Below are 27,491 nucleotides of genomic sequence, written 5' to 3' on the forward strand. Positions count from 1 at the left end.
CTGTAATGTATATTAAATAAGATATCTTTAATCACAAACACACATAAAAGAGGTTATGCATTGATTGGTTGATGAAAATGTGACCAGAGGCTTGTAGGACCTGTATTTTTCTCTAGGAGGAATGGCTCAGTATTTGCTGATTTCCTGATTGCAGTAACTTCATGGAACAAAATCACTGTAAATAATGAGAATTAACTATTTATTTAAGCATGGTGTTTTATAGAGTCTTAAGTTATTGGAAACATCTTGTAATTCCCTCCCTGTGAAACTATTGTTGCTGGTATGTTTAAATATTTGTATGCAACTTTACAATGTAAAATCTAATGTTACTGGGGGTTCTGGTCAAAAAAGGCTAAATTACATTGGTTAATATTTAAAGAAAGGCTGTGAATGTAGCTCAATGGTGGAGCACCTGTCTAGCATACACGAGGCTTAATCCCCAATACCACCCCCCACCCAAGTAAAGAAACATTTCTTACGTTAAAATTTTTTGGTAGTACTGGGGTTGAGTCTAAAGAGACACTAAAGAAGGCAATATCAATGTTAAAGAATAATGTTCTTCCAATGGCTTGGAAGGCTGAGACAGGAGAATCTTGAGTTTGAAGCCAGCATCAGCAATGGTGAGGTGCTAAGCAACTAAGTGAGACATTGTCTCTACAAAATAGGGTTGGGGATGTGGCTCAGTGGTCAAGTGCCTCTGAGTCCAATCACTGGTACCCAAAGGGAAAAAAGCATAATATTCTTTTAGGTTTTTATCATGTTGTTTTTGTACACTGAGGTACAAGAAAGAAGACTCGGGTGTCAGATTCTTGTATGTGTTTGTGTGTGTGTGTGTGTTTGTGTGTGTGTGTTTGTGTTTTACATGAAGCTAGTTGTAGCTAAGTAGCTTGAGAAATTCACGTGAGTTCTTCCAGCCTTAATTGCCTTGAGTGTGAAGTGAGGAACATTTTCAGTTTAAAAATTCTGTGATTTTCTTTTATCAGTATTGTTCCTGACCTTGAGTCAGTTCCATTCTCATCAGATTGCCAAAGAAATAGTACAATTTAATGTCAAAATAGGTTAGCCATCATATTTTATTTTACTGAACTCAAGTTGTCTCATTAATTATTGATAAAAACATAAGTTATGTATCTGATATGCTTGATATTAGGTACTTCTGCTGGTAAGAAGAAATAAAAGAACATCCTTGAATTTTTGATGAATTTTAGGGTATAGGAGTGTGTTTATTGATATTTATGTTTTATATGTTCTAATCACATAAAAAGTTTTCTCTAAAAACAAGATCATAATTAGAGTTTTAAAAGAAAAAAAACACTTGCACTTTGGACAGAACTATTTATTAGCTTTATTAAAGTTTCAAGTTTTAGATCATGAGTGCTTAATTACTTTTTAATGTGCCTAGTGTGTTGGCATTATTTGGGTAACCTTGAACATGTCCATAGAGATACAAACAAAGGATGAAGTTTAGGAATGAAGCATCCATACTACCAATGCCTAAAAAGCAATTTATTTTGAAGTATTGTTATTTAGTCTTCATGCAGTTTAAAAAAATCATACTGTGGTTATGTAATTACCTGAATTTTTCCCCTTAGCATAATATAATATAAACATCCATGTTTTCACAAAATTTCATGAACATCATGTTTAAGGATTATACTGTATGTCCCATCTCACAGAATTCTTTTATCTTGAACATCTGGGTTTTTATTTTTATTTGTATTCTTTATTGTTTCTCTCTCAATTTTTTTTTTTTTTTTTTTTTTTTTTTGCTTTTGTGGATAGAGCTGCAGTGAGCATCCTCTGTATAATTTTTTTTTTTTTCTTTCTGTTTTAGGATTACTTCGTTAGGATAGATTGCCAGAAGTGGAGTTACTGGGTCAGAGGGTATGAACTTAAGAAAATTTTTCCTTTTTTTAAAAAATGAAAATGTTTTGTTTCTTTGCTTCCCAGTTGATTTATATTATCAAAAATGCAAATCATAATGATTATATTTGTTACCTGTCAAAACACTGTGTATGAGACAAGATTCTATAATCAGAGAAGTTTGGGAAATTCACAGGATACCGAGCTTTTCAACTTGATTTACCTTTGCATTTTCTGAACTTGACTGAGCACTGAATAGTTTTTTTGTGATACACTTCATAACATTTTGTGGAAGTTTTACACAGTTTATGAACTACTGATCTAAAATTTAATAATCATTTTATTGGTTAAGTTATATTTTATTAGCCAAAACAAATTAAATTATAAAGTTTTAAGCTAAGAATTATTAAAAGAAAGATGTTGCAATAAAGCTGGTTGCTGTATAATTTGGGGAAATTCTCATATAACTTTTATAATTTAAACTTTCTGTATTGATTACTAAAGAGCATTAATCTTGATGATGGCATTAGATACTTTTTACAATCTTTAATGATATTTAATATATATGTGTGTGTGTGTGTATTAGTGTGTGTGTGTGTGTGTGTGTGTGAAATTAGAAGATAATATGGATATAAAAACCTAATTTTTCCTCCCATTTTCCCCTGCAGAATGTGAAAACCTTTTCATCTTCTGATAGTCTAGCCAAGGTCCAAGAAGTAGCAAGCTGGCTTTTGGAAATGAATCAGGAACTGCTCTCTGTGGGCAGCAAAAGACGACGAACTGGAGGTTCTCTGAGAGGTAACCCTTCCTCAAGCCAGGCAGATGAGGAACAGATGAATCGTGTAGTAGAGGAGGAACAGCAGCAGCAGCAACTGAGACAACAAGAGGAGGAGCACACTGCAAGGAATGGTGAAGTTGTTGGAGTAGAACCTAGACCTGGAGACCAAAGTGACTCCCAGCAAGGACAAGTGGAAGAAAACAATAATCGATTTATTTCAGTAGATGAGGACTCCTCAGGAAATCAAGAGGAACAAGAGGAAGATGAAGAACACGCTGGTGAACAAGATGAGGAGGATGAAGAGGAGGAGGAAATGGACCAGGAGAGTGATGATTTTGATCAGTCTGATGACAGTAGCAGAGAAGATGAACATACTCATAGTAACAGTGTCACAAACTCCAGTAGTATTGTGGACCTACCCATTCACCAACTCTCCTCCCCATTCTATACAAAGACAACAAAAGTGAGTATAATCGATCTGTTAACCTGAAACACTTTACAACTCTATTTTAATTGCAGTGAAATTTTTCTCATGTCTTTGTATTACTGCAAATTAATTTTCACATACATAATAAAATGATTTAATTTTTGTTTTACAGAAGTTATTAGAAAGTATTACAAATAGGAATACTAATAATGGGACAATCTTATCACAAATGGGGAGATGGTAATTGGTTCTGTCACTATGAAAAATTATTAACATCAAATTGTCTTCTAAAATTTTCCCTAGCACAGGGATTAGCAAATCGTGTTTGCGGTGTAGAAGGTTGGGGGAGAATATAATTTTTCTAATTCAAGTAATGAAGAGTTTGTTTTTTGTTTTGTTTTAAAAAATAAAAGCTGGATGCTATGGGCTGTGTATCTACAAGTGGTATGCTAAGGCATATTACTGGAAGTTGCCTCAAATTAGTTATTATTATTTTTTTAATCATTGGAAAATTAGATAACTTTTGCACTGCTATGACAAAATACCCGACAAGAGCTAATTAGAGGAAGAAAAATTTATTTGGGGCTCACAGTTTCAGAGGTCTCTTGTACATAGATGGCCAACTCCATTGTTCTGGGCCCAAGTTGAGGCAGCACATCATGGGGGGAGGAGACCAGAGCTGGAAAGCTGCTCAGCTCATGGGGGAGTCAGGAAGCCCAGAGAGAGGAGGGAGGGAGAAGTGCCTTCCCCTTCTGAGGCGCATGGCTCCTCTATTAATACCCCACCTGCCTACAGTTACCACCCAGTTAGTTCATTCAAACTGAGATGGTCTGATTAGGTTACAGCTCCTATAAACCCAATCATGTCGTCTCTGAATATTCCTGCATTAACAAGAGCTTTTGATGGTGGTGGGGGGATACCTCGTATCCAACCATAACAAATAGAACTCATAAATACCTGTATATAATAGACATCTGAGTTTTAGTTTGAAATGGAACATTTTACTTTGAATAATAGCTTATTCATTTCACAAAACAATAATGTCTGTAGTAATTCATCTTCTTAATCCTGTTTGCTTATTTGTAAATTTCACAGTGAATTGTTGTAGATGATAAGCAATATACAAACAGATGTAACATCATCTCCTTTGACCTGGAATGAGGTATCTGATGCACTTAGATTAAAACTGGAATTGCTAAATCATTTTTGTTTCAGCTTGTAAAACTTAAATTCTTTCTAAAACACGTTTATCCCTAATTTCCATGGCTTGTCCACAAGTTGGATTTTATTTAGCTGGTGATCTTCTAAGAAGGAAGTGGCGTCAAGTAGTGGTGTCATCCACTTTGTCATCCACGTCTCAAAAAGTTGAATAGTAGCTTTGAATTTCAGCCAGGTGGATCTATGACTGACAACTTTAGCCTTGCTTTGTTAGTAAGGCTCAGGTCTTATATACTACCATTCCCCCAGCTTCTGCCATCTGGTATTCCTCCTCCTCTTCTTCCTCTTCCCCTTCTATCTCCTTATCTATTTTATTTCCATTAGAAAAACATTATCTGCATAAAATTTTGGTCCACTCTCTTCTCGTTTACCCCTGCCATTCAAGTTGGAATATTTTGCCCAAGTAAAAGCAGAATCACATATTTGATTTGAGGGCTGAATATTTCATATCATTAAATTAATAGGACTTAATAAGTTTGGTCTTTATTATTTTTTAGAAACTACAACTCATCTTTCCTACGTGTTATTTTCCTTGTACTTTTATTTACTTGAGTGACTATGTAACGAGTATCTCTTCTCCTATATTCAGCAATATGAGTGTACCGAAGTATAATTTGTATCATCAGTAGTTGGATTCATTATCTAATATTCAATTTATGTCAAATCCCTCAATGATATGGTGTTTCCGTGATAACTTGAGATATTTTAGTCACACATTACACTTTCTAGCATCCCTTGTAAAAATCATGATGTTAACTTAAAGACGCGATGAGAATAACACTGTGCCCATTTACACACACACTATACACTGCTGTGAGAAGTCTTTGGACACCTACTGCTTGAGTCTCAACCCAGCCTTCTTTGGGTAAATCAGCAACCTAGTAAGCAGAACAATTATTCTTGAAATTCTGTTTGTAGATTTCATTGTTAGTATTGAAGTCATTTATGTTAGCCAGCCAAATAGTTGCTTTGAGTGCATTAGTGAAATCACAGCCTGCAGCTTTTAGAATTTCACCCTTAAAGAGCTTGTTTAGCTTCTGCTGCTACCCATCCTGGTACAAGTTGTCTGCTCAAAGGGTCCGTGCTTATCTGTCCAGGGATGTAAATGGTCCTGTTGACCAACAGTGCTTGACTGTGGTATCTGGGGAAGTGCCTTTTTGATCGGGGCTGACATGACTAGTCCTTATTTCTCATGCCCCTCTTGGAGAAGAGACCCTTACACCACCCGTGCCCAGTTCTTATCCAGTGACTGACCAGCCTCAGGCGGCTGCTGTAAGATCCAGCCCAGGGAAAGCTCACTGGACTTGTCACTAGTCTTCTGCTACTCCCTTAAGGTTACACATATCAAAAGAGGAAGCTTGTATCTCCCTTTTTCTAAAAATTCAGTTAGAGGAATGGGTGTTTAGTACTGAAAATGCAATGCATTTTCTTATTTAAGAAAGGAGTTTAATCAAAATTAAGCCCTGATGAACAATACAAAGCTGTTGCAGATTTCTGTTATACTTTAAATAAAAATGGTATCTAAGCAAAACATCTTTTTTTGCAAAAGGAGAAACTGGCATAACATTCTGTGGGAAAGCTACCACTACACAGGTTTGACAGATGCTTTGACCTTCCTTTACTTTAAAGATGAAGCCATAAACAGAACTTTAGATATATCTAATACAGTCATACTATTATCTCTTAAGTACACCCAGTTTATGGAGTGTTTTCATCCTTGTGATTCTCAGTCACACACACACACACACACACACACACACACATAAAATTACTGGGTTATACATACAAGACAGCAGCAGAGATGGACATGTGTGTACATATGTGTTTTTATATATATCTTGGATATATTGTTCATCATGAAGTCATTTGTCTTCATAAATATGACATGAAGACTGTAAAGCTGTTGGATTCCCAACACAGCAATACCTTTCTACAGAGTAGAATTTCAGAGTAAAATTGATCTGAATGTTTTTCTTTTTGTCCATTCATGAAAGTCATCTTTAAGTTCATTTCCAGAGTGCTTTTTCAACATTTTTAAAAGTCATCAATTACTGCATTGCTTTAGAAGAAAATGTCAGTCATCCATGTACCTAGTTTTTAAAATATGGTGAATAGGGTGAAACTCTCACTAGTTCAGCTACTTTATTTGGGGAGATCTTTAAACTGTTGATCATTATAAGCATAAGACAGTTTTATAAACATTACCCTAGATCACAATTTCATCCAATTCTTATTAAACATTTACTTTTGAGAAGAATAGAGGCTATAAGATCATTTTTAAAAAAAACCATTTTAAAATTTTAATACAGGATTAGCCTTCTACAGTTTTATCTGGTGTGCTTTTTGTATTTTTTCAGTCTCCTAAACAAACCCCATGTATGGCTAGACTTATTTATACATCATTCCTGAATGTGTAACATTTGCATATGATATTAGTAAGAAAAAAAAACTTTTAGATTTTTCCTTGCCTTGATTTATTCTTTGGATATGGAAACCTGTCAGAACTCTGAGGGCAATCTCTCTTCCCTTCGTTACTTAACATTGTTTTTATGGGAACCTTTGGCAAACAATAATTTTTTGAAATATTAGAATGTTAGAAATTCTAGACTGTCCTGATGTTAAAAGTCAAGAGTGGTAGTCGGGAATTGCTGTTTGTTAAGCTCATAGTGTGTGCAAGATCCCACAACAGATTAGTGAACTAAGGCTACAGAGAGGCCAAACGCTTCACCCCAAATCATACCATAATTGGCAGCTTTTAATCCTGAACTGTCCACTTTCAAAAACAACCCTTTTCCTTCCCATGGATTATGCTGCCCCCTATGGTAGAATTTGGCAAATAGTACTAAACAAGGTTTTCTTTTTTTTTAACATAAAAATTCTTTATTCAACTTAATCCAGCCAGTATTGAGATAGTCCGCTATATTAAAAACAAGACATTTGAAAAAATTACAGCAGAATTAGCAAGGCAGTGACTAAGTCACTCAGTTTAATTTTATATTCTTTATAGTCATTTGATAATCATGTAATGATGAACAATATTTTTAGCCACTTAAATGGAGATAACTTCTGCAAAGAATAGATTTCTAATAGTTGTTGAATTTTATAAAAGAGGTTTAAAACATTAAAGTTTCTGGAAATAACAAAAAAGCAATATGAAAATAAACTAGAAAACAAAATATACCCATCCATCTCAAAAGGCTACATCATCTCTTGAATTTGTACTCTGCTGCCTTTCCTTTACCTCAAGGTTTTCAACAGAACTAAATCAAAGGTTCTAGACTCTGGAATAGCATGGCTTTCTAATATTATGTCACATTTGCAATATTCAGAGTTACCCTTTAGAAAGAAGAGAGAACTCAGTCAAGGATTTTTCTTTGTGGTATTTAACAGAGCATTATGGAAAATATGGGGCCCCAGGGCTAAAGTTGTAACAGAAAGAAATGACAATGTAAAAAAGAAATTTGAGACAAGATTATACAGATCACTAGGTACCCTCAAATGTGCTTCTTAACCATAGGTTGATTGTGTACTGACTGTTTCTCTTAATTTGACTAGTTTTCCTGTAAATTCTAGAGTCAGCTTGCTTTTGCAGGTATAAATAATATCTTTACAGTTTTAACTCTGTTATAACAGTGTTATTGTATTTTTAAAAATTGAACCTTTGACATGCTTTTTGAAAAGTATCGACTTATTTTCTTTCTTATCGTTTTAATTTTGCCAACTCATTTTTTACTAATATGAAAAGCACATTAGGACAGGTCTAGAATCTGCCTGTTTTTTTTCATGAAAAGCAGCATATTTGAGAATTAATTTCTGATGCTTGTATATCTGTCTTGCTGTCTTGCATCTGTGACTTCATTGCTCACCTAAATTTTATTTATTTATTTTTCTGTATCCTGATTGTTACATTCTTCTTGGTAACTAAGCAGTTTTTTTCCTGTTTTAATATGTATATTAAACGAAATAGTATGTTGAGTGTATTGGAATCTAAGGGCTAGAGATACTTTCTTGTCCCTCGGTTCTAAATAGTAGAGGAATTAAGCATAGGTATCAGGGGATCAACATAACAGTTTTGTTTTGTGTCACCATCCTCCATCTACCCCCTAGAATCAGAAATGCTGGGAAACTTCATTGGATAATGTGGCTAACATCTGAAACCTATTAGAGCTTTAAGTTGCTCTAGAGAATGATGACTTCCTCTGAAATTCTCTGGTATAGTCTACTTGGAAGACAATGATGTAGTTCAAATTCTGTTTAGAGATGCTCAGGAGAATAAAGAATACTGTTTAAAGCAGTCATCTTGAATAACATCCACTAGTAAGCATGGCCCATGAATACTCATGTCTCCTGCCTTTGTGAAGGAGGGAAAACTAGAAACATCAGCTCTGTCTAGTTTAATTGAATTTTAAACCTTTGTGAGAACTGTGGAAATGGGGAAGGGGCTTAATGGATGAGTTTCCCCCTAACATAGAAGAGTGATAACTTTTAAGATCTGAGCTTGAATTTTCATTATGCCACTTATTATATGACCATATTTATATAATCTCATTGAGCCTGTTTTCCTATCTGTAAAAAAAAAGACTCAAGTGCCTATTTCTCAGGGTTTTTGTAAGAATTAGATGAAATAAAATATGCAAAACAAGCAGTGTTGTGCCTGGGAATCATAGTAGTTTATAAATATAGGCCTGTGACCTCATTTTGTTTACTTGTCTCTGGTCCCTCATCCATTACCCCTCAAAATTACACCATTCTCAATGGCAGATAAAAATCTATATTTTTCCATGACCTTAGAGTTTAGTCATATCACCCTCTAGTGGAAAAATGATAGAAATGAAAAAAATAGATAAATACTTTAAGAAAGATATACAGGAGGTGGGAGCATACCCTAATTAAATTGTCCCTGGGTTCTAAATAATAGAGGAATTAAGCATAGGTATCAGGAAATCAACATAACAGTTTTGTTTTGTGTCTCATCCTCAGTAAAAATAAAAGTATGACATAAGTTTCCAAGGAGATGTCACAGGTCTTCCCAATTGATAGATATGTACCATTTCCTTTCATTAAAATGTGTCAGTTTCTCCAAACTTCTTCTGATTTTTAAACTTAAACTTTTGTACATTTAAATGCTTTCTAAATATTACATTTGGATACCAAAATGAATTTTAGTTTACAATAAATTTATTAAATTTCTATTAGTACAGTTTTAAAATTTTAAAATAATGCTATTTAAGTATTTTGATTATAAGTTTTCATTTTGAACTGAAGAATATTTTTCCCACGGAATGGAGAATTTTAAAACTTTTTATGTACATTTTACAGATGATAAACTTCTCTGAAGTATCCCGAAAGTGTTTCTGAAGCAGATTGATTCCTAGATGTATAGTTATAATGACCTGATATTTTTTAATGCTATTGTTAGGTGGTAGGGAAGATGGGATGAAGGAAAATTATAAAGGCATATATCATGATGGGTTCCGTTTTTACTTTGGTGGGTAACTCCAAAATTATGTCTTGAGCTCCCATCATTGACTATGGCCTTATTTCTGCACTTCTAGCTGTCTGTTGGATATCATGTGCTGAGTGGTCCACTAAGAACTGAAATTGTTATTTCTTTCCCCAAACCAATTTTTTTTTATTTTTCTCCCCAGGTTTTCTTATCTTTCTTAATGTACCAGTCTTCTGGTTACTTGGTGGAAAAATGGTTTGACTCTTTCTTATCATCTTAAATACTCCTCTTTCCCTTTTACTCCAGGCACTTGAAAGATAAAAATTGAAGGGTCAGTGTTTTAAAACGTTAGAGCATCTTTGCTTAGATTTCTACTTGTACTATGTTATAATGCCATGTTTATGACAATGAGCTGGCAATATGAATGTTTGGATTAATTTTTTTAAATATGAATTTTTAGCTCTATATAAATTGGTAAGTTCCGTATAAATATGTAACCAAATCCACATGCAGACCTTTTTTTTAAAAAAATGTTTCAAAATTTTACCATTTTTTTTTTTAACCCAGTTTTATCTTGGTGCCTCTTCATTTGCTTTGAGTGGCATCCTCCACATCCTATCAGCTAGCCAGAAACTTCAAAACCAACCTAAAATTTCATCTACATTGACCTGTAATTATCACCCAGAATTTATAGTTTTGATTTCACTCCTGATGTTACATTTGGTTTGGACAGATGCCCTAAAAATCCTGAGTTTTGTGTATTCATCCATCTTTCTCCCAGCTCCTATTAATTACTGATCTTTTTACTCTTTTTTTTTTTTTTTTTTTAATTTTATAGTGTTTCTTTTCCTAGAATGTCATGTGGTTGCAGTCATAAGGACTGATTTCTTCTTCTTTTTAAAGATACATATTTTTTTAAAAAAATATTTCTTTAGTTGTTGATAGACCTTTATTTTATTTATTTATATACGGTGCTGAGAATTGAACCCAGTGCTTCACACATGCCAGGCAAGTGCACTACTTCTCAACCCTAGCCCTAGCCCCAGCCCCATACCAGTCCCAGCCCCAGCCTGACTTCTTTGACTTAGTCAAATTCATTGAAGTCTCTTCCATGTCTTTTCATGATTTAGTGGCTCATTTCCTTTTAGTCCTTAGTCAGTATTCCTTTTTTTTTTTTTCTTTTTTTGATGTACCATGGTTTATCAACTATATGCTAAAGGGCATCTTGGTTGCTTTAAATTTAGTCGGTCTTGAACAAAATTGCTGTGAATATCCATGTACAGACTTTTTTTTGGAACTATCCATTGATATTGATGGTAATATCCACATACAGACTTAAGTTTTCAATTCCTTTGGGTAAGTCATAAGGAGTGCAGTTGCTGGGTTGTATGGTAACAGTATGTTTTGTAAGAAACTGCCAACTGTCTGCCAGTGATTGTATCATTTTATGTTCCCAGAGTTCCTGTTGCTCCACATCCTCACTAGTGTTTGGTGGCATCAGTGTTTTGAATTTTGGCCATTCTACTACATCTGTGGTATCACGTTGCTTTAATTTGCAGTTTTCCTAATGGCATGTGATGGTGAACATTTTTTCATATACTTAACATGAATTTATCTTCTTTGGCAAAGAGTTTGTTCAGGTCTTTTGCCTATTTTTTAATCAGGGTTTTTTTTAAGGTTGAGTTTTATTAATTTTTTGTATATTTTGAATGAGTTGTTTATCAGATAGAAGTACTTTTGCAAATATTTTGTTCCAGTTCATAACTTGTTTTCTCATTCTCTTGACAGTGTCTTTCACAGAGCATATATCCAAGGTCAGCTAGATTTTTGCCTATGTTATCTTCTAGGAGATTTGTAGTTTTTCTCTTTATACTTAGATTTGTGGTCCATTTTGAGTCAGTTTTGTAAGGCTATAAGGTCTGTGGGTTCTGTTTTGTTGGTGGTGTTATTGTTTTTTTTTTTTTTTTTTTGTGGATGTCCAGTTGTTCCAGCACAATGGTGTAGAAAACTGTCTTGTCTTCATTGTATTGTCTTTGCTCTTTTGCCAAAGATCAGTTGACTACATTTATGTTGATCTCTTTCTGGGCTTTCGATTCTGTTCCTTTTTTTCCTAATGCTATGTTGTCATGATTACTGTAGCTTTTATAATAAGTCTAGAATTTGAATGGTGCCAGTCTTCCAAATTAGTTCTTCACTTTTTTATTGGCTATTCTAGGTCTTTTGCCTTTCCATATAAACTTTTGGAACATTGTGTCAATATCCACAAAATAACTGCTGGGATTTTGTTTGGGATTGTATTGATTTATAGGCCAAGTTGCGAAAAACTGACATTTTGCCAATATTGATATTGTCAAGAATATTATTCTTGTTCCTTCCTCTATAGGAACATGAAATATATCTCAATTTATGTAATTCTTTGAAATCCTTTACCACAATTTTATAGTTTCTTTAATACATATCTTGAACATATTTTGTTCATACTTGAGTATTTCATTGTATTAGCGTACATGGTATTGTATTTCTCATTTCACGTTCTACTTTTCATTGCTGGTATATAGGAAAGGACATTCACTTTTGTATATTAACTTTGTATCCTACAACCTTTCTATAATTGCTTATTTTTGACTTTTTTTTTTACATAGAGGATTATGTTATCTATAAACAGAATATTATTTATCAATTATCTTTTCTTCCTGTTCTTATCTTATTATATTAGCTCAGACTTCTAATATGATGTTGAAAAGCAGTGGTGATAGAGGACATCTTTTGTCTTCTTCCCGATCTTAATGGAACAGTTTCAAGTTTCTCATGAAATATGATTTTAATCATAATTAATTTACGTATAGCCTTTAGCAAGTTGAGGAAGCTTTACTTTATTCCTAGTTTAGAGAGTTGTCATTATATTTTAATATAATGTCATATATGTGAAAGATACAAACAGACATAAAAATTTAACCTCAGCAACATGACTTTACTGAGTGTTAGAGGAATTCAGGGCATCTTTATACCTTTGTTTAAGCCTTTTCCATCTTTTAAATGTCTTCCTTACCCTATAGCCTCTGACTTATTTTCTGTCCTTAAGATCCACTTCCTATCTCATTTGCTTTAACTATATTTCACAGAATTCTGAACAAAATTCTGTACCTTTATTTGCTCTTTGTAACATATTGTAGCCATTAGTTACAGTCTGCCTTGTTTTACTTGTTTAAGTGAACAGCCTTGTGCTATTTAACAGCAGAGATGTGTTCTAAGACTTGCAGAATCTTCTCCAGTAATTTCTAAAGTTTTAACTTTAATTGAAGTTACAGCAAATGAATAACAAAGCCCTCAGTAAAATTTACAGTTTGCCTTTGTATCAGTTCCCCCTTCCCCCTAACCCCCCCCCCCAAGTACAAATAACAAATAAAATATATAATAATATACTTCTAAAACCTATAAAAAGTGCATTCTGAACTTAGTATTTCACCGGCTTTAAACAGTAATATTTCAGCAGTGATTGCAGTCTTAGAATCTTATTAGTGAGACTCTTCTGTTCATGGGTTTATCTTTTACTTTCACTTTTGTCCAAAATCTCATTTTTATCTTTGACATCTCTTCTGCAAGCACATTTTCATATACTTAATCTTTTTGGTTGTTATAATTATAATCTCTATTATGTATAACTTTTATATAATAAGGAAATAATCAAGCTGGATGAATTACAGACGTAGACTACAGAGAAAAAATGATTTTTAGGGAATTTAGTATTTTAAGTACTTTTTGGTTGGTGTGACACTGTTCTTTCAGTTTTATTTCTTCTTTGAAACTTGGCACTCAGTACTGTTTAATTCTTCATTGTATTGCTATATTTTTTATTTAATATTTGGTTTTTTTATGAGAAAAAAAATTTAGAATTCTCTTTTACTGAATATTATAAATATGAATGATAATTCAAAAGGAGGCACAATTTAGTTTTGTTTAGAAGTCATACTGGTATATTTAATATACTTAGGAAATTATTTTTATTATGAAATATATATAGGCATATAATTACCAAAGAATTTTTTTCTTTGCTGAACACTAGAGGGCCATATAGTACCTTATTGCTATTGATAGAGCTGCTTTTCATGTATTTTAAATCTATTTAGTATGTGCTTGTTTATCTCTTACTTTGTGTTCTTGTGTACCTTTCGGAATTAATATTTAGAGTAGTTATGTGCTTTTTCATATAATAGGTAAGATACACTTGGGTTTTTGTTTTTGCTTTTTAGTAAGTAACTAGCATATTTTCATTTTACTATTTAATAACAGAAAGTGATGAAAGAGTGAATCTTGGGATAAATGTACATATGTGTGCAAACTTACTGAGTACTGTTTTGAAATTTTCTCAAGGACTGAGCAATGCCCACCTGAAATTCCAACTTAGGAGGCTGAGGCAGGAGGATTCCAAGTTTGAGGCCAACCTCAGCAACTTAGTGAGACTCTATCTCAAAATAAAAAATAATCAAAAGGAAAGGGACTCCAAGGTAGTGCAATAGTAAAGTGCCCCTGGGTTCAGTTCCAATATCAAAAAGAAAGATGGGGGTTGGGGGAGGGAGAGAAGTGAAAGAAAGAAGGAAAAAAGAATTTCCTTAAGGATCTGTGTATAAATGATGCATAAAAGCAAATAATCTCCCATTGTTAGGGAGCTGCTCTGCGCTTCCTAAGCATTAATGTGAGAAAATAATGATCTCTCTACTGAGTCTTTCTCGTCTAAATTTCCTCTTGTGTTGGCATAAAAGGCAATATTATAGGGTATAACTACCCAGTTATTCTAGGTAAGGAATATATGAATAGTTGATATAATCTTCCACAATTTGCTTTGGTTTTTTGGGCTAAAAAAATGAGAAATATAAACTATAGGCCCAGAATGGGTAGTGAATATGTGGAAAGGGTCATGAACATGAACAGCCAATAAGACTGCTCAGGCTCTTGTAAACTGCCCAAGACATGCCCTCCCTGAAAGATATTAAATATCCAATTAAAAGAATACCAAGAAAAACATGGTGCTGACTCTACCAAACTGGCAGAGGTACTCTGAACTGAACCCCTGGATTTCTATTTTGACAGCTTTTAGACAGAGAGTTCAAAATCTAAAACAGAACCCTGGCTAAAGTTTTATTTTTTCCTTAAGTTTATTTGAGAGTACAAGCTTATGATCAGTGGTAGTTAATATGATCTCTGAAGTCAGACTGGGGCTTTCAAGTACCAGCTCTCTCACTCAATGGCAGTTTGACCTTGAGCAAGCTGTTAACTTATAGAGTTAACTTAGAGATGATAATAGCGCCTACCTCATAGTGTTACTGAGAGAATTGAGTGAGATAATTTTGCAAAGTACTCGGGACAGTGACTGGCAGATAGTAAAACCTTAATAAAAATTAGCTATTTCATAAAATTAATTATTGTAATGTTACAAGGCTATACTAAAAATAGCTTGACTATCTAGTTGAGTCTGGATGGTATACTGTGGAAATTATTTTTAGTTTTGAGGATATGCCCCTAGTTATGGTGTGAAATTATTCCACTGACTTTTGTCTAAATTATTATGACTTTTAGCATAGAGTTCAGCTATTTGATATTGTAAGTTTTGTTAGCAGCGTGAAGCACTCTTGTTGACTGACAGTTGTTTTCCCATAATGGATTGTTAATGCTGAACCTAGAAGGAATTTGTAAAAGACTAAAAGAAATTTTCAGTAAACTTGGGGCTCTCTGAGTCACTACATGAAAATGTTCAGAAGAGATGAAAGTACAGGTTCTGTTCTATGATGATAATTGGTGTCCTTGAGCTGAATGGCTGGAACAGAAATAAATGGAGAGAATGGATCATCTTGGCACAGCTTAGAAATCCTAGAATTGTTGCTTAGTACTACAGAAAATACCTAAATTTTTTCACAGTGAAGAAAGAGATGATTATAAACAAATGAAACAATAGTTTCAAGAAGGTTGAAATGATCTCCATTTAGGATGTATTTTAGAGAGCACTCTTTGTAAACTGTTGGTGTAATTACTCAGTGTTTCTGACATAGAATATTAACTTGATTCCTCCTAATACTAAGTATTGTTGTCAGGTTTGCATCTTGCATGTAAACTGAAACCGCTCATTATAGGAAGAGTAAGTAGAGGAGTGATGTTTGTTTTCTTGGGTCACTAGAAAAAAAAAGTATAAAAAAATTTATACATTTTTATAATGTATAAATGTATAAGTTTATACATTTATAAATATATATATATATGCTATATAAATATATATATATATATATATATATATATATATATATATATATATGGAGTAAAGCAGGGGGGGAAGGTAATAAAAATGAAATAAAAAATGTATATATATGTATGTGTATATAAATTTATAATGTATAAATTTTTTTATATTTTTTTTTCCCCTGGAAAAAAAGCCTGCTTTATTCAACTTTGTCTTGTCCTTCTGTCAGGTGGTCTGTGCTGATGTAGATTTTCAAGGTGGCTTTTCTGCTTTAGAAATAGCCTTTGCAGGCTAGACATGATGGTGCATGCCTGTAATCCCAGGGGCTCGGGAGACTGAGGCAGGAGAATTGTGAATTCAGAGCCAGCCTCAGCAACTGAGCGAGACCCCAACCAACTTAGTGAGACTCTGTCTCAAAATAAAAAAATAAAAAGGACTGAGGATGTGGCTCAGTGGTTAAGCGCCCCAGGTTCAATCCCTGATACCAGAAAAGAAATAGCAGTTGCTTTTAAGAGATGCTCTATTTTCAAAGTGAGAATGCTTTAATTTTTAGTGTTCTGGTTTGTCTTAAATGATGGTTTCTGGCTATTGAAATCAGATGCAAATGGGGACTGGAAGTATGATGAAGTTACTGGTGAATTCAGGAAATGCCAAGAGTTTCTCATTTGCTGCAGATGTTGGTTCTATTTGTCTACATTAAAAACTTAATTGTCTAGAATGGATTGTTTGTACTAACCAATATGATTCCATCTGTCTTAAGAGTTCAATGAGTGAAAATTTTAAATATGCTCAAGTACATCTGTACTGCTTATTAAAGTTTTAGTTTGGAGTTTATTTCTCATTATGTCACTCTGTTGACTTGGTATAGAAAAGAATTTAAGACAGTTATTTTGTATCAGTTAGATACTACTAATTTGTGTGTGGGTGTGGTACTGGAGATTAAACCCAGAGGCCTTCTCCCTCTGAATCACACCCCTAGCCCTTTTTATTTTATTTTGAGACAGGGGTCTTGCTAAGTTGCCCAGACTGGACTTGAACTTGGAATCTTCCTCAGCCTCCTGCATCACTAGAATGGATATTAATAATTTTTTATTTCATCATTATTACCTTTTTTCCCCTCTGCTTTACTCCAGAAGGGAATAGAACAGTGGTTACCAACTGGTGTTTCATACAGTATTTTTTTAACACATTAAAATTTGTTGCCAACATTTAGAAAAGCGGAAAGTTCATATATAAAAATACTGCTTTTTCACCTGCCTTTGAAACTATGAAATATCTGGCCTTAATGGGCCCAGTGATTACATGACCTATCTAGTGTTCCTTTTGAGTAGGCTTTCCAGGTCTATAACCTGACTCATTTCTCTCTGTTATTTTACTGCCTGGTCGTCTATAGTCATTTGAGTCTGTGAAATAAAGACAAAAATGTACATGATTGCATGTCTGGGTCATAGCTCAGTGATAGAGTGCTTGCCTAGCACATGTGAGGCATTGGGTTCCATCCCCTCAGCACTACATAAAAATAAATAAATAAAATAAAGGTATTGTGTTCACCTAAAACTAAACTTATATGCATATATATATATATATATATATATATATATATATATATATATATATTTGTATGAAAGGATAAATCTAAAAAGAAAAGTGCATGTTTGAAAGCAATTTTCAAATGAGTTAATTTTCTTTGTCTTGTATCAGGCTGGTTTGGATGTAAATTCAAGCCGAAGTACTCTATAATAGATGTTAAAGTTTTGTCTTGAAATTAGCTAGAGACTTGCTAAATGCATCATTTCCAGCGGATGTTATCAGTATTGGAAATTGTCACCCAAAATTTTGCCATCCTCAAAATGGCCACTTACCTTTTGAAGAGGATCATCTTTTGTCCTTTCCATTCTTGTTAAATTTTCAAAGTAACACTCCACTAGAATCATAGGTATTATATTACAACAAACCAATGTTCTTGACAAACTACTCCACAGCTTTGTGACTCATAACAAACAAAAATGATTTTATTTATTAATGTTCATTGTTCCTGTAGGTTAGTAATTTAAGTGCTCACCTGGCCATTACTAATTCAGGTTTACAATCAGATTGTTTCTGGAGGTGAAACAGCAGGAGTCTACAACAGCTGAGGGATGACCAAGAATCTTTTTCTCTTCTAGTCTCAGGACTGTTCCTTATGTCTTCTTTTTACTGGGGCTAGTTTGTGCTCTTTCACTGCATAGTGGCCTCTAGGCAGGGAGACTACTTCAACAGCACATCAGGGCTACCACCCGTTCCAGCAAGGTAGAGGCTGAATCCCTCCCAGCCACACACACACCCTTACTGGGGATTGAACCCAGGGTTGCTCTGCAGTCCTCTATCCCCTCCCTCACTTTTTGAGGCAGGATCTTGCTGAGATGCCTAGGCTGGCCTTCTCTTTTCTCAGCCTTCAGAGTTACTGAATCTCTTTTTTAAGGACTTAGCATGGGGATTCACATGTCACTTTTACCATCACTAGTGGTTGAAACAGTCACAAAAGTCTGACCATTTCTTAAAGGAAGAGGGCATGGCCTCTACCTCTCAATGGAAGGAGTGTCAAAGTCACATTGCAAGAAGAGCATACAAGATGGAAGAAAATATTGTGACCATCTTTGAGAAAACAGTTTGCTCTCGGCTATTATAATATTTTTGTTTTTAATCCTGTTTTCTTTTCTATTTGGACTTTATAAAAATTAGGTATATTAAATAGAGTCTATATATAATATACACATGTCTTCTGCAATGCTTTATTTCAATTATCTACAGCTTAGGTATCTGGCAAACAACTAGGTATCCAAACAACTAGGTTAGGAAATTTCACAGCTTTCTTATGACTAGATTAGGACCAAACATTTTCTAGAACAGATATTCTGTTGCAAAGAATGAGTTTAGGAATTAGACCTACTGGACTTAAACTCTCAGTGCAATTCATTGTTCCAATCTGAAATGAGACAAGTAATTCTTAAACCTTTTACAGCTGCACACTTCCTTTATATCTCCTGTTAAACCCAGTAGTCTCTTGGTATCCCTAGATGACTTGTTCTTCATCCCCAAATCTTTCTATTTCAGACATTCTCCAGAATTGCAGGGGTAGGGTTTTTGATTATTCATTTTTAATTTTTCTTGATAGCCAGTTAGTGTTTTACTTACTGGAAAGAATGAAGACTTAAACTTCAGCTGTAACATTAATGGTGATGTTTATCAATGTACTTTGTTCAATATGTAATTTCAGTGGTGTCAGAGGCCAGTGGTATCACCTGTCAGCCCATCCAGGAATGAGGCCCTAGATGTGTTTTCTATACCTTTGTTCTATAAGTATTTTCTGTGTTTAAAGTAATCCTATACTTAAATTCTATGAGATACTTTTAGTGAATACTAATAAATCTTGTGCTTTCATGATATGTTGGTGAAAATTATATAAATTATACTATGTCTTGCCCAAAATAATTGATTTGTATTCATAATTGCATCAGAAACTCAACAGTGTAGAAAACAGTTATCTCCTCCCTCTTTACTATGTTACTTTCTCAAATTGTTAATGCTGTCAGATATTTTACGTTTCAATAAATTTAGCTTTTTAGTTTTTATAGGAAAAATCCTTATGATGTGTTGACTGTCAGTTTGTTGAGCTTCCTCAATGATAGCTTAGTTTTGTTTAATTTTGTTAAAGCTCTACCACAAAATCACCTGTATTACTTACTTTTAACTAACTGATAAACCTTAAAAGAGGTACTATTCTTATTTATGACTTACTGACCTGTAATAGTCTTCAGAAGTTTTACAGGGGATTATATATTAATAAGTAATATTTATTTATTTGTATCAGGGATTGAACCCAAGGGCACTTAACCACAAGCCACATTCCCAGCACACTCCCTTCCCTGAGCCTTTAAAATATTTTTAGTTGAAGATGGACACAATACCTTTGTTTTATTAATTTTTTATTTATTTTTGTGTGTGGTACTGAGGTTTGAACCCAGTGTCTCATACATGTGAGGCAGGCACTCTACCACTGAGCTACAACTCCAGCCTTCCCAGAACCTTTTTAAATTTTTTTTTTTTTTTTTTTTTTTTAACTTTCAGACAGTGTGTCACCAAATTGCTTACGGCCTCACAAATTTGCTTTGAACTTGTGATGACCGCTGCCTCATCTTCCAGAGCCAGTGGGATTTGAGGCATGGGCTACCATGCGAGGCAATAAGTAGTATTTATTTTAACTGTAAGATTGATGAACTAATTTTTGTTTAACTCATTCATAAAAGTAACTTAAATGAGGAACCTTAAAAAACTGATAGTTTTTATCTTACACTTAAATTTTGAGAATTGTAGAAAATAAAGTTGCTCAGACCACTTATTCCATCATCACAAGAGGTTTTTGCATGTCTAAAATACCTTTAATTACTATGTCATTTTTGTCATAGTTGACTTAAAGATATAACTATAATAATCATCAGCTAAATTCTTGGTGAGCAGCTGTGTAAGGCCAATTTAACAGCTGGGGTAACCCAAGGCAGACTGTAAGAGTTAAAGTTAATCATGAGGTGAATTATGTTATAGTCATTGAGGACTTCATACAAGGCATGTCTGAAATACTTATAAAATTTAATCTGATAGTTGAATTTTTGTTTTATCTGAAATATTTCTTTAAATGTCTAATGAAAGAATGGGGGAAAGTATCATTTTAGAGTTAACAACTACAACTAGGGACATAGCTCAGTTGGTAGAGTGCTTGCCTTGCATGCACAAGGCCCTGGGTTTAATCCCCAGTACCACAGAACACACACACACACACACACACACACACACACAATTAAAGTTCTTATACACAAATATAGGAATAAAATCTGAAGCTTGCTTACTTAAAAGATCAAATATACTTTTGTCACTGTTTAGATTACTGTGGTAAGTGGGAGAGAAAATAAAAATATGCAAATTACTATAATAACGTGGAATCAGAAAAAGTCTGCTGTTTTTGATAATTGCAAGGTGCTAGGAAAGATTAAAAACTGATTCAGCACAAAAAAATAATCTTAGTCTGTATCTCTAAATAATTGAGTATATTTGTTCTCTATTAAAAGAATATTGATTCTGGTTTATTTTCATTTAGTAGTGATGTAATTTTTAGCATCTGACATATCCTCTTTCTATGAAAGTAGGTCTTGTTGCTTCAATTCACAGAATCAATGAGGAACATCGAGTATTATGGGACTTATGTTAATACTCTCCATGTCAAAGGTTTTGAGGTGAGACTCTGAAAACTCTTGATATAAAATCATTTGTTCCTAGAACTGGAGTGATGGTGCCGCTGTGTTTCTAGCTACTCTCTGGCTGAGTGGGGAGAATGGCTTGTGGCCCAGGAGTTTGAGCCATGTCTGGGCTACGTAGCAAAACCCTGGCTCAAACAAAAATAAAACAAATATCATTTGAGCTTGTAGGTAAACATATGTCTTCCAAGTGATTTGTTTTAGCTGATTCAAGAAGAATTTCTGGAAAATGGAAAAATGTTTTTGCATCCCTCATGCTGTGGCCTTTGGTCAAGAGTAGTTGAATCCTAATCTTCTGTGTAATACTACTGAATGAAAGAAAAATAAAATGTGGAAGTCTAGAGTAAATTGCCATTAATGGCATTTTTTGTTGTTGTTAATAGAAGATTGGAAGCTGGGTGTGGTGACGCATGCCTGTAATCCCAGCAGCTCAGGAGGCTGAGGCAAAAGTATTGTGAGTTCAAAGCCATCCTTAGCAACTATGAGGTACTAAGCAACACAGTGAGACCCTATCTCCAAATAAAATACAAAAAAGGGCTGAGGATGTGACTCAGTGGCAGGGTGCTCCTGAGTTTAATCCCCGGGACCCCCCCCCCCCCCAAAGAAAGAAAATTGAAGTACATGAATCTGTGATCTGAATACCATACTAGTGATATTTTGTTATATGTAACATTTGTATATAATGGTTTCTGCCAATGCAAACTTAGAAGAAAGAAAATCAGAATGTGATAAGTAGGCAAAATAAATCACCTTATTCAGAGACCTTTTCTGAACCACAAGCTTTCTAGTTTTAAACTCTTCTTGGATGGTATTGTTAAGCTGGCATCTTAAAATGCCAAGACATCACAGTTAAGATATTATAGCTTCATTTTTAAGGTGAAATTATTGAAGGAATTAATGGAAGATTTCTGAAAGTGATAGATATTGTTTTAAAATATTATACTCCACAGTTATTTTGGGTGGATTTTAGAATTCCTGCTTTCCTTCCTAGTTACTTTAGAAATTGATTTGTAATTTACAAAGCTCCATGTGATCCCCCCCACCACCACATCAGGAATTGAATGTAGGTGCACTTAACCACTGAACCACATCCCCAGCCCTTCTATTTTTATTTTTTATTTTAAGACAGGGTCTTGTTAAGTTTCTTGGGGCCTCACTAAATTGCTGAGGATGACTTTGAACTTGCAATCCTCCTACCTTAGCCTCCCAAGTTGCTGGGATTATGTATGTACCACCATGCCCAGCTCTATGTGACTTTTGATCCCAATAATAGTAGTAGTGATCATGATGAAGCATTTACTAGAAGTGAGCCATTATTCTGTATGTCTGCATAAACTCATTTAATACTTGCATCTGGTCATGAGGTAGATACTGTGTAGGTGAAATTGAGGCACAAAGGGATTAAAAGTCATCCCTGATAGAGCCAGGGTATACACTAATGCAGTTTGGCTTCAAAGTTCATGCTCCCACCTGCTATTGTAGCTTTAATTCTTGTAGTATCATCTGGAGGTAAAGCAGAAGTTAGTAGTGGTTGTTATAATTAAAAGTATCTTAAATATTTTTAAAAGTAGAATTGAGACCAAGACTGTCTTGTCTTAGACCCACAGGAGAAGCTCCAATGTAAAGTATTAGGGGGCTCTCATCTATATTGTGTATGATTTCCTTTATTGATAGAGTCTTCTTTTATATTCAAATCCTCAAATTTGTATAAATTTTTCAAAATACACTCTACCATCCTATATAACTAAAAAGAACAAATAAAAGATAAAATAAAAAAAGACACTGTTAGACATATAATTCCATTTGATGATAATTTGCTGCAGTTGCAGTACCCCTTACTATCCAGTTGAGGGCAGCTATTTACCAATTAAAAAAAAAAAGTTGAATTAGAATGTCTTTACTTTGTGCTTACCAGAACTTGATATCTAGTATAAGTCTTTGTTTTCACTCCTGCTTTGTTTCCATTATCACCGTAATAGTTTCTTGAAAAGGGGAAGTCAAGTTTTACTTCATAGTAATTTTTACCCTTAAGACACTGGGGAGTGAAAACCATTGAGGTTAGTTTTAATTTTCCCTAAGTTCTTTTCAGTCCCCAAACTTTTTTTCTTCCTTAGGATTAGGCTCCAAAAATATTAGAGATCTGGCTTATCTTCGAAGTATCTGCATATAAATACATATGACTTTGAAGTTCTTTGAGACATTTAAAAAATAATAGTAAAAATTTATAATTTTCAGTTTGCTATCTTCAACCCATTAAGTGAAAGATAAGTCAGAGCTGATCTGTTTTTATTAGTTTTTCTATGCAAATAAATATTAAAGTTATGGAATGTAGTGACATATTTTTTTCTGTGTTCATTTTTCACATAGTTTATATCTGTGATTCAGAAAAAGGAATTTAGGGAAGAGGTTAATGAACTGATGTAAAAGATTATAATTGATAGATTTTTTTTTAGAATAAATCTCAGTTTACATAAAACTCTATTGTAATACTAACAAAGCAGATGGTGATAGGAACTTGGAGGAGGATTATTCCTTGGGAGCTACTTTTTTTTTTTTTTTAACAAAGGGGATTTTTAAATGAGAGACAAGATATGACTGAAGGTTATATTATATAAGTGAAAAAATTTATAGGTCTTAGGAAATAAAGTGAACTTCAGAGGAGATGCTGAAATTAGAATGAGCCTATTCTGAGAGGTAGTAATAGCCTGGTGGGGCTATAGACTTATGTATCTTGAATATCAGTCTTATTTTCCCCCCTACTTTATCAAGTTATAGATTTCCAGTACCCTAATACTATCTCTTCTCTCTCCCAACCCTGGACCTCTATTGAGATTTTTATTGTGTGATGATTATATTATTAGTCATTTACTTTTTAAATTTTAAGATATTTTTTAGTTGTGGTTAAATACCTATAATATATAATTTAATATCTTAGCCATGTTCAAATATATAGTTCAGTGTCATTAAGTTCATTCATAGTGTTGTATGACTATTACCACTTTTCATCTCCAGAAATTTCTCATTTCCTCCACTGAAATTCTGTACCACTTACAGTGTCCCATGTTCCACTCCCTCCTGGCCCCGGCAACCACCCTCTACTTTCTATGTGTGATTACACTATTCTAAGAACCTTGTGCAAGTGAAATCATGCAATATGCATCCTTTTTTTGACTTACTTTACTTAGTATAATGTCTTCAAGGTTCATCTATACTATAACATGTTTAGAATTTCCTTCTTTTTAAAAACTAAATATGTATTTCATTTTATGTATATACTGTACTTTGTTTATCCATTCATCAGTAGATGTTTGGAGAGGTGGCTTTTGGTTTTTGTGAATAATGCTGCTATAAGTAAGGATGTGCAGATATCTGTTCAAGTCCATGTTTTAAATTCTTTGGGGTATATGTCCAGAAATGGAGATGTATCAACTCTGCCAGTGACTTTGCATTTTCAACTACATTTTGAATTGTGATATAAGAGAAAGGTCTTCTATAAAAGCATGGCATCAGGTTAGGACTGGGACTATTTCTTGTGTATGAATATCTCCCCAGAAGCCCACTTTATATTCACTAAGATGGATCTCTCCAAAGGAAAGAAAGAAATCACCCTTTTCTTCCAATCTCCTTTGTAATTCTTTCCCTATCACATTCTAACTTCCCATAATAAAGTTCTATTAAAAGAGAAGGAGAGATAAGTGAGATGACTGGCTATTGGAAGAAGAAAATAGAAGGAGAGAACAAACTAGTTCACTGAAAATTGTGAATAGATAGTTCACATATTGTCTACTACCTATTAGGACTATCCTTACATTGAGCTTTTTCCATATCTTTATAACAGTGTAGTTCATAGGCTTGAATATAGAAGGAAGTATAATATTAATTACCACATAAGTGGTTAATTTAGGAAATTATTTGAGGTAATATGGAAACAATTAATTTGGGGTCACTTGAGGAGTTGTCTTCTCGAAACTTTGTCCTAGTCATTGGGGAGCTATTGAAAGTTCTTGAGGAATAGATTTTTCTTTTAATACCACATTTCTGTATTTTAGGAAGATTTACCTGTCCATGTTGTATTGCAGAAATTAGGCACTATGGATTTTCAATGAATTAGCTACTTACTATCCATTTTACTGTAGAGTCATGTACTGCATGGTATTTCGCCTCCTATATGAAGGTAAACCGTAACATCTTATCACTTAGTGACATTACAGCTGTCTTAGTTTGTGTTAGTACACTCTGTGATGTTCACCCAATGACAGGATCTCCTAACAGCACATTTCACATCACATATATATCCCTATTGTCGATGGCATATGATTGTGATTACTGGCCATCATAGGTTACTTTATAAATAAATAATCTTTTAATATATCTTTAATAAACCACAAGACTATTTTTCTTTCAAGTAAAATCATTGAGTTTTCAAATCATAGAAATTGAACTAAGATTGATCAAATTCTGTAGGAAGATCAATCTGAAGCATTATTAATAGTTAGAGCTAGAGTGCTACTTAGTCTATGTGAGTATAAGATAAAGAGTGGTATGTAGAAAAAGAACATGCTCAAGATGAACACTTGGAAATAGTGCTCATTGCAGTATATCAAAAGTAGAACACGCTTATGTGTTATATGTATATTTTTTAGCATGCATAAACCCCTCCTTAAATTTGAAACACAATACAAAGCATTCCTGAAGTATTAATGCTGATATTTGGATAAGGAAGACTTGATAAGATATCTAAGAGAGGATACAGTGTGGGGTTTGTTTTGTTTCATTGTTTTTATAAAGAAAATAACTACTTAAATTCTCTAGGAACCACCTAGCTAGTTGGAGAAACATTAAAAGGGGTTCCACAGCACAGCTCTGCTTTTGGTCGTATTCAAGTTACTGACTTTGTATGGGAGGTTCACCAGCTGTTTGACTGGCAGGAGCAGGAGCTTTCACTTCAGTAGTTTATAATTCCTGGCTATTCTAGGATAGTTTGCACTTCACCAAGCCTCAGACAGGTCAGGACATTTGGTAGGAGAAGGTTGAAAGACAAAAGCAGCAGGCCTTGGGTTCTCAGCCTTTTAAAACTACTATTAAATATATATATCTATATATATATATTTTAATTTGGTGGTTAGAGTTTTTAGTAATGTGCCTGTATTACATGTAGAGAGTATTCATCAACCAAGAAGAGTTTTAAAATGTCAAAACCGGGAAAAGCTACTCTAAACCATGGCTTGGTTCCTGTTGATCTTAAAAGTGCAAAAGAGCCTCTGCCACATCAAACTGTGATGAAGATCTTTAGCATTAGCATCATTGCCCAAGGCCTCCCTTTCTGTCGAAGACGGGTAAGTCTTACATGTTTGAAAAATATGAATGTGTATTTAAATTATATACTTCTGCTTCCTTTTTGAAGAAATGCTTCAAATTGCAATTGATATTTATAACTAAAACTAACAGTGTATTGTATATCCAGTGAAAACATATATAAATGATAGTTTTACAAGTCTGATATAGAACCTAAAAGGCATGATTACCTAATCCACCTTTTTGGTTTTTCCACCATTTATTTTTTATTTAAGTTTTATCCTGTAAACTTACTTGAAATTGGTAAATGTGAAAAGTTTTGAAAGATGTTAGCAAATATTAAAACCCTCAAATTTATGGCTTTTATTTTGTATGAAAAGCAAAAATCTGGTGCTACTCTTTTTATACCTGGGAAAAATTTAGTATTTAAATAGCTCAATTAAAGAGCATTCCAGGTCCTTAAGTTTATTTGGCCCTTTAAGATGGATTATTTTTAAATTGCTGTTTTTTTAAGTTAAAAGTAACATTTTAGAGACATTACTTTTTGCTGTTATGTGAAAAAAATATCATGCCATTGCATAGCAGTTATGATACAGTATACATACAGACCACACTGAACCAACAAACATGTATACTCAAGTTATGATCTAGTGTATGTTTTTCAGGACAAATTTCTCTCCCCAACCAAGCTTTGAAATATTAGAATTTGTTTGTATTTTCCGAGTTAGTTGGTATTCAGTTATTTACTAGACATTTGCTAGCTTTCAGTTAGATTTCAGTTATTTACTAGGTCTAAATATTTTAGATCTAAAATAGGTCTGTGGTCCTTAAAAATATTAAACCAACATACACAAAAAACATGTCTGGAATTAAATGAGTGTGTGTGAGATCAATGCTGTTAGTATCCTGGCCTCCCACCCCCACCCCCAATACCTGTTTTTAAATAC

The 27,491-nt window shown here is 33.8% G+C and overlaps 1 protein-coding gene across 7 annotated transcripts in view; it reads left to right on the top strand.

The window, feature by feature from the left end:
* Positions 1 to 27,491, top strand: part of Fbxw7 (F-box and WD repeat domain containing 7) — a 185,917-nt gene that overhangs the window by 99,543 nt on the left and 58,883 nt on the right. For 4 of the 7 annotated variants that reach the window (XM_071614611.1, XM_071614609.1, XM_027926632.3 and 1 more), the window contains 2 exons: positions 1,835 to 1,884; positions 2,532 to 3,104. In XM_071614611.1, coding sequence (XP_071470712.1) covers positions 2,601 to 3,104 — 504 coding nt within the window. In that variant the 5' untranslated portion in view covers positions 1,835 to 1,884; positions 2,532 to 2,600. Of the gene's footprint in view, positions 1 to 1,834; positions 1,885 to 2,531; positions 3,105 to 26,407; positions 26,586 to 27,491 lie in introns of those variants that run through there. The other 3 variants (XM_071614612.1, XM_027926633.3, XM_071614613.1) reach the window with 2 other exon arrangements.

The sequence above is a fragment of the Marmota flaviventris genome, chromosome 7 (genome assembly GCF_047511675.1).
Source record: "Marmota flaviventris isolate mMarFla1 chromosome 7, mMarFla1.hap1, whole genome shotgun sequence".
Taxonomy (NCBI): Eukaryota; Metazoa; Chordata; class Mammalia; order Rodentia; family Sciuridae; genus Marmota; species Marmota flaviventris.